We start from the raw sequence: 15,218 nt of genomic DNA, 5'->3' as shown, positions 1-15,218 counted from the left end.
AGGTACTACAAATACACGTCCCTGTTTACCTACGCGAGACTACTGTTTATACCCTACACCCAGGGTTTCAGCAAACAAGCATATGAGGTTTGGCCCACATGTAAAGTCTTTGATGTAGTTCAGCTAAGCTTCAAAAGAAAACCGTTTTATATAACGCGTATGACGTATGACGTATGCGGTGACACACTACGCATACGTAATAAATACATTACACCACTTGCTTCCTACCGTACAATGGGACACGTACTGGTCTCAGGTCAGATGTTGTACTACTTGTGTGTGTCTATGCTTGTAGTACAGAACACCGTTATCTGATTCCAGGTCTGTGACCGGAAACGGAAGCTTGAGCAGTGCTTTTCTTTCTTTGGCGGGTTTGTAACAGCAATTCGCGCCACAGCCACACACACGCAGACAACAAACAACAGCATAGCATATTCAAACAGACCGCTGTCTAATATCAAACATTTGTTGTATTCTGTTCTGGAAAAGCTCTGCAGATATGACGACACAGCTTTCAGAAGGAACGATAGAGGTAAGGTTCTGTTTTGCCGTGTGTAACAATAGCGACAGGAAGGCGACTGTTGACAAACATGTCCAGTTTAGAATAAAATGGTGCTTTCTTTGTAGGCCTACAGATAAGTATGCATTTGTTTCACTTGGTGAAATCAAGGTTTTGTTAGTCAAGTTTAGCGTCATTTCTGTCAAGGTTTTTGCTGATATTGCTGCGAAATTAGCAGACAGACAAATCTACATTTGTAAAAATGAATAAACAGAACGTTAAAAAATATATAAAAATAAAGAAAGGCTGGTGAAGCGAGGTTACTAAAGTAGCCTTTATTCTGTTTTTGACGTTTGTGCAAAACGTGTGGAAATTAGGGAGAGGTCCTTCCCTTGAACATCAATTTGTACACTGCCTGCCAATATTCCTCTTACCCACGGTACAGAGAAAATCTAACTTAGGTTAATTTCGTTTCTTTTGTAAGGAGCAGAGCACTGCAGATTGTTTACTAACTTGTGTACTGTGGCAATTTAATTATTGAAACAATACTGTCTGACAGTGGCAACATTAGAGCATTCACGTGGCCCCAATGGATATTAGTCACAACATTTGTTTCCACTAGAGGAGTTATCATTTTGTGCTAAGTTACCTAACTGGCTGTTCTCATTAGCTGTCAGCCTGTCACAAATTACTTGTTAATTCTTCTGTCAAGCACTTTTTGACATTGTTCTTTAGCCTAAATGTGTATTATTATAATCGGAATCCCTCAAACACGAACGCAAGGACAACACAAGAGACGGTCGCGGCCACACAGCCAACTCAAGGTATGGCCACTGAGCCAACTTGGGGACCCAACGCAGCTCCTCCAAGGAAAAAAAACAAATTAACGGAGCTGAACGTGAATCCCCCCCACCGCCCACCCCCTTTTTTCCCCCTCACTGTATATGTTTATTTTCCCTTTTTACCTCCTTTATGATGAATTCCTGTTCTGTCTATAGAAGTGTCTATTTGTACGTCTCTAAATGTTTTGATGATTTGAACATGGTGGACCCTATTGGAAACAAGTGTAATGCTTAATTGGGTCGTCCACTCACAGTTAACAGCCTTTGTATTGAGTTTGTGCTTGAAATGTACTGTAATTCTGCAAACTGTTAATAAATTCTTCAATCAATCAATCAATGACAATTTTCTCTCTGCATGCAGTCTCTGACAAAGGGCGACACTGTCACCGATTCAATGCTTCAGTTATTGGTGAGTATTGACTCCCCTTAGCATTGCTTCTTTTACTATACAAATAATTCAACCACTATTTGCAGGGTACACCTAGCCCCTTTCGGAACCCTGGTTTACCTTTTCTGAAGTTTGGACGTCGGTACCCCAGGGTCCCTCAGTACTTATTCCACTCTCCATGGGAGACAGATGTACATACCCTCCACTCACGCCGTGCTGTGCTCCGCTTGAGTGTTGGTGAGATGTTTCAAAGAGGCATAAAGCGGCTATAGGAGACAACGGAAAAGTGGGAGAAATCGCATTAAGCGCCAATGCTGTTAAGTATTACGTTTTGGCTGCTCTGAAATTCTCTCTTCCTCACTTCCCATCCCGTCTCCCACGACACAACAGCATTATAAACATCCTGCATGTACGCGGTCGGCCAATCAGAGGCAGTAACTAGAACGCGCAGCTAGCCAGTCTCGGTGCGGGAGGCGGTACAATGGGAAGTCAATAAGGAAGTGAGGAAGAGAATTTCAGAGCAGCCAAAACTTTAAAAAAAAGCACGGCATCGGCGCTTAATGCGATTTCTCCCACGTTTCCGTTGTCTCCTATAGCCGCTTTATGCATCTTTGAAACATCTCACCAACACTCAAGTGGAGCGCAGCACGGAGTGAACGGAGGGTATGTACATCTGTCTCCCATGGAGAGTGGAATAAGTACTGAGGGACCCTGGGGTACCAACTTCCAAAATTCAGAAATGGTAAACCAGGGTTCCGAAAGGGGCTAGGGTACACCTAACGAACAATATGCAACAATTTAATTTATTCTCCAAAGTGACACATTTTGAGACATTGAGACCTGACTTGTATTGTTTATATGATCTGTAATTAAGAATGTAATTGTTTTCTTCACATATTCAATTAACCTTCTTAATGCTAATGAAGGTTTAGAACTTTGGTCCTTTTGGTCAAGTCATGTATTCAGAACAACTTGGTCATAATCATACATTTCAGTTCAGTGAAGCAATCTGTATGCTGTTTGCGCCATGTTTCTCTCAGAACATTCGTAAGATTGAGAGTGGGAATGGTGCTGCCCGATTTCGTCTAATGATGAGTGATGGACTACACACTATGTCCTGTAAGTATTCACAATAAAACATAATTCCTTGATTTAGAAAGGAATGTGTTGCCCTGATTCAATCATATTCATACAGTTTCATACAGTCACACCTGTTCTGCTCACTGTTGTGTTGTCGGCAAAGTTGACATTCACCACCCAGATTTCTCCCAGTTATCAATAGTTGAACCTAAGTTCTTCTGTATTTCTACCCTCTTGTAGCTTTCATGCTCTCAACCCAGCTCAACCCCATGGCAGAGGATAACAAACTGGTCCAAAACTGTATCTGCTGCCTCAAGAGGAGTGTGACCAATGTATTGAAGGATGGACGGTATGATATAGTTTTTTCTTGTTTACTTTTATTTGCTGACAAAGTCCATTATCCTTCACGTGAAATGTGAGTTCACTTTAATCAAAAGAAAATGCAAGCGTCTGCGAATATAACAAATTACTAAATTAGTCTTAATTTCTTCCAGAAAATGTGGGGAACTGCTTATTTTACTTTCATTTTATAGCAGTCGCCAAACAATCTCTTATGTTATAGTCTGTGGAGAAATTCCAGGATTTGTATTTAAGCTCAGAACCGTTTCCAAAATGTTATATATTGAATGCATTTTTCCTGCTGTTATTCATTTGTCAGACGGGTGATTATTATTCTGGAAATGGATATAATAAAGTCTGCTGAAGAAGTTGGTGGAAAGATCGGGGAACCCGTTACTTACGTAGAGGGTGATGCTTCAACACACATCAAACACATTTTTGTTGCCAAAGTCCTATATAGAGTGCTTATCTCACTTTCAGTCCTCCTTGCAGGTCAAAGTAAAGCTCCACAGCCAGCATCCAACCCTCCACAGCGCCCTCTGCAGCCCCAAAATGGAAAGGAAGGTAAACGCTGCTTATTTTCCGTCGTTCCAGACTGTACAGTGCACAGGCAAAATGGAGAAGCATTCACTTTATTTTCAAGTCATTTCTGAAGTACACACCACACCATCAGCCTGAAGCATTTGAAAATTGTGGGAGGCAACAATCTGCCATAGCCTCTTGACTATTGCCTTAGCCTCTTGACTAAAGGTCATTACACACTGGCGAATTAGCGACGCGAATAAAAAATTCGACACCGGAGCGAACACCGGAGCGAACAAATAAAGAGCGAAAACGGTCGCATTTTCGCACATTCGCACATTCGCCACTGATGTGGCGAATGTGGTTTTAAAAAAGGCGAATTATTCGCACGAATAATTCGCGTCGCTAATTCGCCAGTGTGTAATGACCTTAAGGCTTAAGCAATTTTAAATGACTTGGCTGTTTCTTAAATTGGCACCAGATGGCAGCATTTGTGTGTAGTTAACATTTTGGGTGAATATAATGGTCGAATGCCTGAGAAATTTTGGTCCTGTCAATTTATTGATCATCACCATGCTGATGAGTCTCTTCTCATTAACAACTGACATAATAAATGACTGACAATGCCAATCTGGTATGTGAGTTATTAGCCATCTGTGCCTCCTTACGGTGTTTTTTGGAATATCTAATATCCATTTTTTTTGTCTAATATGGAAGAAAAGTGCACAGCATGACTTTCAATTATATAAGGAGGCAGAGCACAGTCCACCAAACACTAGCGCAATGGGTGATGGCTGTTCCTATTAATACAATAATTGCAAACCACGCCTTATTAACGAAACAGCTTTATTTTTCAAAATATTGGTAAAATACAACTGTAAATTACAGTTTAAAGAGATGATCATATAGAGATTTGAGAAGGCCAGCACGGCAGAGCTGAAAAGCCTGAAATGTACTCCCCCGGTCCTTGTGCTGTCCTCTGATGTGTCATAACAGGTATTCATCCCCCTAATCTGCTGTCCGGGAATTGGAAATTGTGGCGAGTGCCCTCTTCATCAGCACAGTTATTTCTCTGTGTGCCGCTTGATCTCTGGGTTTAATTATCAAATATGCAGTGGTCACTGGTCAGGAAAGTAGGAGGATTTAACTGGACACTTTGAACTTTAATCCACCATATGAGTCACACAAATCAAATGTGCAGCGCTTGTCCAAACAGAAAATCCCCAAGTCTGCCGGCTCCGGTCTCCAGGGGAAAGGGCAACTTTAGTTACATATAAATAACACTCTGCTTTGATTCTATGAAATGGCCAATACCTCTGAAATGCCATCATGTAACACACTTAGCTTTGACAGGATCTTTGTTACCTCTCTAGTCCCTCCTAATGCTATCTTTCCAGATCTACTGCAATATGTTATACTACTAAAGTTTTTAGCAAAAGGCAATAAAGCATACTTAAAAAGGTTATCTTTGAAAAACAAAAAAGGGTCCCGCACACTGTCAGGAAACTTGCCAAAAATGGTGCTCTTTATTCAACGTTTGGGTCTATTCGACCTTCATCAGGACAGACAATTGACAGACATTGTCTGTCCTGATGAAGGCCGAATAGACCGAAACGTTGAATAAAGAGCAACATTTTTGGCAAGTTTTCTGACAGTGTGCGGGACCCTTTTTCAAAGAGAACCTTTTTAAATACTACTAAAGTTACAAGGTGTTTGAAGGCTTTAAATCTACAAACTGCCCTTCATGAACAGAGAAATTAATCAAGGCATTGCAATCTAAAGACATTTTTTCAGCAGACCAAAGGGGGAGGAAATGATTGCTCCAGTATTCAATCAATTCCATTATCAATCAATGTACTGTGATGTCTATTGTGACCCGAGTTCTAGTCTACTTCACTACTCATCATTGATGTTTCTCATCATTCCTCCCAAAAGTGAACAGAGGTCCTATTAGAGACTTTTCGAAGAAGCCTCCATCTGCTGTGCCCAGCACTCCGGGGGGTAGCTCCAAAGTCGTACCCATTTCCAGCCTCAACCCGTACCAATCTAAGTGAGTATTTGATGTTGTTGATTATAACGTGGATCACAATTCTCTAATCACAATGTTTGCCATAAAATACAAATACAAAAAAACTGCAGAGCCTCATTCAAGTCTCAGAAGAAGAAAATAATAATAAAAAAGGCTGATTCTAAAAACGCCTTCTAAATACTGAAGATTTCTGAAAAAAATATGTTTTTATTTCAAAAATTTCAAAAATGTTATTCTGCTATATACTGTACATAGCAACAAGAACCCCAAAATAGTTGGAATTTTGCTGTTATAGTCCACAGGATACATTTTCTTTTATAAAAACGTAATTTTCAATCAATCAAGCATGTTAACTATCATCATCATTATCAAGTAAGATGAGAAGAGATGATGTTCTAAGGCCCCATTTACACTGGCAGACAAATCTAGCCTGAATCAGATCTGTGCCACATCAAGATTGAAATCCGATTGGTTTAAATGGTCACATGACTCATTTGGACAAGTCAGATTCCAATCTGGATGTGGCTCAGATCTGATTCAGGCTGGATTTGGCTGCCAGTGTAAATGGGGCCTTAGACTTTGTAGTTGTGTTTGATAGGTGTGGACATTTATCTGTTTTGTAATTCATGACAATTTTAAGAGACTGCTTGATCATCAGATTTCATTGAAGGGATAGCCCCTTGAGATGCACCATCTCATTTTAGAGGGGGACCCTTAACATACAAACAAGATGCATAAGACGTACAGTACACAGATAAAGACAATATATAAATACACAGACTGCTTGCTCAGCCTCTCCCACCCACCCCACCACCAACCACCACATCATCAGCTGTTAAGCAACAGAGGAATGGAAGTGCAAATTATATCCTAAAGCAACTGAAGTCCTAAAGCAACTGAAGGATGAAATCGATTTAAGAGATGGAGGAAGATTATTCCAATCAAATGCGGCTTTATAGCAGAAAGACCTCCATCCAACCTCCTTGAAGATTTTTGGTATTTTAAAGTAAGGGTATTGTAGATGTCAAAGTATTTATGATGAAGTAGACTGGGCCATGTACTGCTTAATAAATACATTTATAAATTAAGAGAAACCAATGTAATTGCCTTCTTGATTTAGGCTGCAGCCAATTGAGCGAGTTGTACATGAAGCAGTGACATCTCAATACAAATCACACTATTCTTAGATCAGAAATGATATCTTGACACAGTGTATCCAATTATATCTACCGGTACTTCTTTTTTTTTGGTACATGTTTTTTTGTGGCTTTCGCCTTTATTTTATATATTTTATGGAGGGACAGACAGTAGGCTGACGGGAAATGGGGAGAGAGATGGGGGGGGGGGGGAAGACATGCAGTAAGGGCCGTCGGGATCGGGAGTCGAACCCGCGGCACATTGCTAGACTGGATTACCAGCCAAGGTGCCTGGACCACTGAGCCATGGCCCAGGCCATAATATCTACTTTTGATTTCAAATTGAATCAACCTGACATGTATCGCCTTAAACCCTGTGTTAGATGGACCATCCGAGCCCGTGTCACTAACAAAAGCAGCATCCGCACATGGAGCAACGCTCGTGGTGATGGCAAGCTCTTCTCCATGGAGATTGTGGATGAGAGTGTGAGTGTCAAAAGGGTTATTGCAACACTTTACAGTTTTAATTGGTTACACACACACACACACTGGCTGATGGATTCATTGCTGTGTTTTCTTGCAGGGAGAAATAAGAGTGACAGGTTTCCAACAAGAGGTGGACAAGTTCTACACTCTTCTCGAGACAGGCAAGGTGAGAGATGCCCCTCACTCACCAATGGTGTTTTACTGTCACACTGTCACTGTCAATTGCTTTGCTGTCTAAGATGGATTTGGCTCTCACTGTTGTACAAACAACTGTCAATACTTTTTTTTTGTTTTTTTGAATTGCAACCAAAGGGACTTTGAGTGAGTCATCCTGCTGCTGTGTACCAACACAACAAGCAGCTTGTGTTGATCAGCCAGTCTTTGTTTATTCCCCCAACTGCATAAACTCATATCTTGTTAGCACCATTCAGTCAGGTGAAAGGCTCCTCAGATCTGTTTAACACATCCATCCATCAATCCGTACGTCCTAGGTGTACTTCATCTCCAAGGGCTCCCTGAAGATCGCCAACAAACAGTACTGCACTCTGAAGAATGACTATGAAATGACGCTCAGTGGCGAATCGACCATCATTCCCTGTGATGACAGTGAAAGCAGTGAGGTTCCCATGGTGCAGTGTGACTTTGTCTCCATCAGCGACCTGGAGGCCAGAGACAAGGATGCTGTCCTGGGTGAGGAGAAGCAACTCATAAGTTAGACCAGAAGCCATGCAAGTAGCATTGATGATCATTATTAATACCAGACTGATGATGATAACCTATGATAGGGCAGGGAGTGTGGAGAGGGATGTGCATGGATGGTTAAGGCAATTATAAGACCAGAGTGATAGAAGTAGTATTAATAATACTGACAACAGTAATGGCCTGTGGCATAGATGGGCTTTGGCCCTATGGTTTGACCCGGTTAGCAGAGGAGAAAGTGCTGTCGCAGGTAAAATTAAGAAGTAATAATGAGGCCACATGTAATTATGATAATGGAGACTGCTGCTTGTAGTACTGTTTGAGTAATTTCACTCCCAAGTCCAGCAGGTGTCGCTATGGCCTTATGACTTAAAAAGGATGGGTACTTCAATATTTCTTGATATTAGAATTAAGTTCACACATCTGAACTTATAATTTTTTGAGATGGAAGGAGTCTTATTGCTAACTTCTGCCACTACTTTGACAAATCTTTAAAATACTATACACTACGACAATGCACCAAACCATTTCCATACACAAATAGTGTGACATGACCTACATACTGTGTACTATGTACTCATGGCACACCGGAACCACTGGACAGTACTGTTTTTTTTTAGGGGCTCTAGCCCCGGCCTCCTATGCCCAGCTTTGTTTGTTTGTACCCCATAGCAATGATTTGATTGCCTGAGCACCACATAGCGATTATTTGATTGGTTGAGCAAAGTACGTATTGAGGATAAAATGCGAGCACAGAAAAGTGAAGACTGAAAAGTGAGGACACAAATTGTGATTGGCTGGAATGAGATGATGTATGATGATAAGAGCGTCCCTCACTTCACACAGGTGTGATTTGTTTTATTGGTGAATTCAATGAATGGCCTAACACTAATATTTCCAGTCACTGATCTCACTGATTAGTTCACACTGCTCATATTAATGGCTCTTCATCATTTCAGCAAAATTACAACTAATATTTTCAGTCACTGATCTCACTCATTAGTTCTCACTGCTCATATTAATGGCTCCTCATCAATTCAGCAAAATTACAACAGGTTCAACAATAGTGGGGTGGTGCTGGATTTGGTGCTGCTGCATTTGACAACATAAACTTGTTTGTATGGATTTTGTGCACTTATAGAATATAGTGGACGTCACCTCACACCTGAATTGAAATGAAAAATGAGTCACTGATTTTCCCTGAGCCAATTTGACCTGGAAGACGATGGGACCCTAAGTGACCTGTACCCGTCACACACATTCAATATTTATGATATATATATGTGCGTTTGTCTGGGAATGTAGGCCAGAGTAGGGCAATGGCTTCTGAAGGACACACAGCCAGGTTTTCATCCAGACAAGGTTTTTTGCAAGTGTAACCATGAATCTGCCTGGCAAAGGAGACACTGCTGGCCTGCTCGCTGTGCCTAAAAAATGTCAACTAAAAAACATGGTGAAGCAGCTTTCTGCTTCTACGGGCCGACGGCGTGGAACAAACTTCCACTGTACCTTCGACAGGCGCTGTAGACATTTTTAAAGCGCAGCTCAAGACCTACTTCTACACTCTTGCTTTGAATTGATCTTTTAAATTCCTTGTTATTCATGTCCTCACTGTATTGCATTACTGCTATTACTTTAATGTTTTATGCCCTGCTTTTCTTTTCTTTTTTTTCTCCATTGCTCTGTAAAGCACTTTGAGCTGCATGTCATGAAAGGTGCTATACAAATAAAGTGTATTATTATTATTATGAACAAGCCAAGTTCTCATCGCAGTGCTAGAGTTGTAAACAATGATTTGTGTCTTCCTCCACAGATGTTATTGGAGTGTGCAAGAGCGTGGATGAGCTCACCAAGATCACCACCAAGAATAACCGTGAGGTTTCCAAGAGGACCGTGAATCTGATAGACACGTCTGGGAAGATAATATCTGTAACGCTGTGGGGAGAAGAGGTGAGGACTGGGGGAGAGATGCGGACAAATACATTAGCGGAAGGAGGACAGAGGGTTCTGAAATGCAATTGTTAACGCAATCATTCCCGGGATTCCTTCAAAATAGGAGCTCTGGGGTGCCGGGAAAACATGGCCGCTGCCTCTGCCTCAGCCAATTTATTGCCATGGCAACCCCAAGTTGCATCATTCTCAAGTAGGCCGGTAGCCGACGTACAGGTCTAGTTTAAAAAAATGCAACATCTTGCTGCAGCTTTTGAACAACCTTATGCAACTGCAAGCATGGAAAAGGAAGTCACCACAGGTGATGGGGATATTTGTATTCTTGTGGTTATGAGATCTCTTTGAGGCTAGTTCTTAATTTTTAAGTGGAATATAAACGGAAATGACATTTACTTTAGCTTGAAATTTAGCTTGTATTGAAAATGTACCAAACAGTGTCACTCCCATTATGTTATCGAACTGTTAACATGCTTAATGGAAAGACTCCTGAGAGCTCATTCTTTTATTGCAGAGCAGTTTGATTAGAAATGGCTCACTGCTGTGAATACCAAAACTAGTCGCACGTTTGACTCTTTTTGCTGGTAGCATAAATGTAGTTAAGCAGTGCCAACACCTGCGTCCACTTTTGCTATCATTAGCATTTGCACACACTGTTTACCTGTCGCCAGAAATGTTTACATGTCGGGGGTGATGCGAGACAAAGTCACAAATGACATCTGAACTTTGGATGGCTGATGAAGGACCAAGGACAGCGCTCCTAGATTCAGACTTATGGAGGTTGAAAATCCTGCTTTGAACCGTGGTAAATGGAGAGGAGTTGTAACGTCCCATAGCTGGTGGTGACTGAGGCGTTGCATAGCAACCGAATCAATGTTAACAGCTGCCCTGGGGCTCAACCACTATATACACGGAGTATACCAGAACATGTTCGTACCTGGCTGATAACGTACGAATATATTCGTACCTCGCAGAGAGAATTAAAAGTCCCTTGCAGCCTTACAGGTAGCGACAGACATCGGCTGTACAAAGTACATCATCTCCCCTATCTGTTTAATTGAAAAGGTGTTTTGCGTGTTCCGTATGAGCCAGCGCCCGGAGATTGCTATTCAGCAGTTTGAAGATGGAGGGGATTTAACAGTGTTGTGCGCTGTGTTTAATGGAAGCTGATGTAGTTGAAGTTACTGAGTAAATACCCTGTCATGGTGTGATGAAGCAACTGCAGTGCTGCAGTTGATTTTACGTATGGCTCAAAGGGACTGTGCTCAGTGAGCCACCATTTATTTCCTTCTGACAAGAAGCACCGTGTACCCTTTGTTTGTTTTGCAGATACCCCCATCTCCTGGGAGTCTTGCTGAAGTACACCAGATGTATAGTTTATAAAGAAATGGCAGTGCCAAATAGAAAAGTGACAATGAATGCCCAGCATTTAAATAAACAGCACTTTTTTAAAGTTTGTTCCTTCAAGAAGGTTACTGAGGTAGTTGTATTTAGAATGAGGCAAAAGTAAAGGTTGCTAAACTGTAATAGTTTTGACTGAATGCAAACACAATATCCAGTTCCTGCCCTCGTGTTAATGCCAGGAACGTGGAATTACGTTAATTTCGCGCATTTGACTGCCACTGGCCACACGATCCCCGCCCTTGTGGCGGGGGGCTATATAGTTATAGGCAAAAATATGAAGTGGGCTGTTGTAGCGCCATCATGATGATATCTGAAAAATCTGGGATCCTTGGCTTAGTGGGAATGTGTGTTTCCCAGCAATCAATCGCTCTGCCTTTGCATTCATGATGTGTGGCATTATGTGCAAAACGGACCACACCTGCAAACTTTGGAAGCTAATGGAATATGAGAAATGTGACGGATGTCTTGATTTCTGAGATTTGGACAATCTGTAGGAGTAGTAAAATGTGTTGCGCAAATGTCTGTCTCATGCCGATTTGAAAAACAATTGGGTGGAGATTCTTCCTTGGCCTACTGGGAGTGTGCATGCAAAGTTTCCCGCCAAATGGTCCAGCGGTGCTTGCAGCAGGTCGTGCAAAAGGGCCCCTCTAGTAACCTTTGAAAGCCAATCGTAGTCGATCTGTGATCGGCAATTTACCCCTATCTGTGATCGGCAATTTACCCCTATCTGTGATCGGCAATTTACCTTTATCTGGAGAAATCGTCTTATACCATTTAAGTTGTATAATAGTCAATCAGATAGTATATAATCTTTCATCTTTGTGACAGGCCTAAACATTCTCCCCTTCCCCCCCACACAGGAACAGTTTTGACGTATAATAACAGGCTGAGCTAAAAACTTGGGGGCAGAGATTTTTACTTGGGCGCAATGGGTGGTGCGGTTGATTAGCTCCACACAGACTGAATGACACACAGACGGACAGGGGTGAACACGGTCTCAGTCATGCCTTCGGCCTGGCAGAGACAAAAGTAGATTATGTCTGTTAGAAAGGCTCCAAATATATTGAGTATCATATAATTTGCCTATTTACCACCTTAAGAACTGTGAGTAATACCTGCCACCTTAGTGTGCAATGCATTATGGGTCTCATTCATGCATGTCAGTACTAATGCAACAGAGCGGTGAATTCCAGCCAGTTCAAGTTCACCTGCTACAAACGTATTCATTGTACAGCACTGCAGTGCCAGTGTACATCCTTGACAAGTGTAAGTTCATTATTGCATTCAGTAATGTCTGCTGTATTCATTTGCCATAGAGTTGGAGTCCCTGCTGTTTCTGTAGGTTTGTTTAGGCTCCGACGCTGGTTTGACAGTGACTGATTGATTACCTCGTTCTTCATGTCAATGTTCTACATTGCGTGCCTTAAGCAAACCATTTATATTTCTCTGTTTCTGGAACATGTAAGTGCATTTAGGAAGGACCGATTTATTTTTTTATTTATATGTTTAAGCACCTTATTCAGCATGTTAGGTCTGTGAATTGTTTGGCCATGTGCATTTCACGGGCGCCGCCATTGCGCAACATCCCGCAGCTGCGGTCGGCCCTTTGTCCAATTAAGCCACTTTAGCGCAGACTTATAAAGGGAGTTATTATGATTGATCTTATTGGGCAGCTTACATAGAAAGGTGTTGTGTGTACTAATATTATGACGATATTAATGTGATCCAGTTAGTATCTTGTGATATTGTATGGTATTTTGCTATTTGTACTCATAGTCATACTTATTGTTTCCTGTATGTATTTAGTGCAGAAACACACATTGCACTCAGTGCTGTATCTACATTCCCATGCCATGCCTGTATACCTGTCCCCTACAACAACTACAGTAAACGGCCATGTAAACCCCCTTCACTCCAGTCCAGTGTGTTTTGAATGAATCACAACTACACAGTCCCTGCTAATACAGTCCTTTCCAAACACAAACCCTATCTAATGTCCTTTATTGTCCACAAGATAAATTAATTTTGCTTGGGTCCGTACATATATCTGCTATTTTTGAAAACCACTGGCAATGTTATAAAATACTAGTTTTTGATGCTATGCTACACATCCTTTCCTGGCTTTAGCTGTGAACTACACCCAACTTTGAACTAGAAGGGCTATTAGTTGTCACTAGAGTTGTTTATACATATTCTGTTTTAAATCTTTTTTTCTCTCTCTCCGTTTTTTTATCTGCAGGCAGAGAATTTTGATGGTTCTGGACAGCCAATCTTGGCCATCAAGGGAGCTAAGCTATCTGACTTTGGAGGCAGGTCCCTCAGTTCTAGCTTCAGTAGCACTTTAATGATCAACCCAGACATCCCTGAAGCTCATAAACTCAGAGGCTGGTAAGTGAACCTGGAGTCGATGAATAATCAGGGGTTGACACTCGGAGGCACTTGCCAGTCGGGCAAGTGCAGGTCATGTTCTACTTGCCCAAAGGTCATGCCCACTTGCCCTGAAAAGTACATTTTCCATTATAAAATAATAACATTTTGCGCTTGTAGAAAAAAGATGTTATATCCATTTGATAACTTCTGAGTGAGGACAGTCACTTTGAAAAAACAGTGAGTGCAATGGCTACTCTGCTAGTTGTAAAAAGGTAGCATTGCTTCATAAATCTAGCCTGATAATATTATGAAGACCGAATGCATATGCCCGTCGGGCAACCTGAAAGCAAACTCTAGTACGAACGTTTTTTCTTGCCGCCGGCAGGCAGGCCACCATTGGTGTCAACCCCTGATAATAAAACCGAACAGTGGCGCCCCTTTGTCCTGTCCATTTCCACAGCTGTACAATGTGTTGGGGAAGGAGTCTTACAATCATTGAGGGCAAGATGAAGTGAAAAATGCCTTTTAACCCTCTTAATTCACATCCCAGGTATACACCATACTTTATTTCAAACAATATAGGGAAAAATATTAATAATACAAAACAATGTTTTCTTCCTGTAAAACTAAATGTAAAACTTTTGTAAGCTTAGTTGAAACAACCAATTTCAACCAATTTTCTAGTAATGACAGACATCCCACCCATCAATCTTAAACTTGTATTAAAATGTATAATGTTTGTTGACATGCCCACTAAGTATTCAACATTCATAAATAGAATACAATTTCACCAGTAATCCTCGTCTCCCCCTGGTCAGCCAGGGTGAGGCAGTTTGATGGAGGGGAAGGGAACTGGTTGGAATAACGTGTTCCTTCCACACGCTAAAGGTACGTCCAACCAGGGAAACTCCCCGCCAGGTGAAAAGAAGCAGCTTTGATGCTCTTGCTCATGTACTGAAGGAAGCATGAGTTCAGTCCGTTTCTCTCCCTAGGTTGGCGAAGGGAGTCTAGAGTAGATAATATTGACACTGGGTGAAAATTGGTTAAAAATTATAGAAAAATAATTCAATGTCGCCAACAAAATGGTAGAAGTTAGATACTCTGTAAGGGCAGTTTTGTTGAATCTGACTACTTAAGAAATTGAAAGGATTTCAGAATTTGAATAGTAAACTTCCCATTCACAAGCTAGGAGGGCACATGCTCTTGTTCTCATTAAGGAGATTAGGCCACCTCTGTGTTAGCAAAGATGTAGGGGGTACTTCACTGAAGCATTACATGTTAATGCAAATCACCCTTTATCTGTGCAAAATACAATTTTCTACCACAAGAAAGAATATAGGCTACACAAGGCTTAACAGTAAACCTGCCAGGCAGACTTCTATCGTGTTGGTGGGTTGGGGACGTACATTTTATTCATGTTAATAGCTTGTATTCAAGCTCACTTTGGAATTCACTACTGTGAGCCATTTTGTAATTT

The 15,218-nt window shown here is 41.4% G+C and overlaps 1 protein-coding gene across 1 annotated transcript in view; it reads left to right on the top strand.

Moving 5' to 3' along the window:
- Positions 1-329: 329 nt before the first annotated feature.
- The window catches only part of rpa1 (replication protein A1), a 32,403-nt gene continuing 17,514 nt past the window's right edge, over positions 330-15,218 (top strand). The window contains exons 1-12 of the mRNA XM_079514179.1: positions 330-532; positions 1,703-1,750; positions 2,770-2,848; positions 3,050-3,158; positions 3,468-3,556; positions 3,641-3,712; positions 5,606-5,720; positions 7,219-7,321; positions 7,419-7,487; positions 7,813-8,011; positions 9,834-9,970; positions 13,611-13,759. Of these exons, the coding sequence (XP_079370305.1) occupies positions 500-532; positions 1,703-1,750; positions 2,770-2,848; positions 3,050-3,158; positions 3,468-3,556; positions 3,641-3,712; positions 5,606-5,720; positions 7,219-7,321; positions 7,419-7,487; positions 7,813-8,011; positions 9,834-9,970; positions 13,611-13,759 (1,202 nt within the window). The 5' untranslated portion in view covers positions 330-499. The remainder of the gene's footprint in view (positions 533-1,702; positions 1,751-2,769; positions 2,849-3,049; positions 3,159-3,467; positions 3,557-3,640; positions 3,713-5,605; positions 5,721-7,218; positions 7,322-7,418; positions 7,488-7,812; positions 8,012-9,833; positions 9,971-13,610; positions 13,760-15,218) is intronic.

Source organism: Electrona antarctica (assembly GCF_951216825.1).
Source record: "Electrona antarctica genome assembly, chromosome: 11".
Taxonomy (NCBI): Eukaryota; Metazoa; Chordata; class Actinopteri; order Myctophiformes; family Myctophidae; genus Electrona; species Electrona antarctica.
This window is presented reverse-complemented; position numbering and strand designations above follow the sequence as displayed.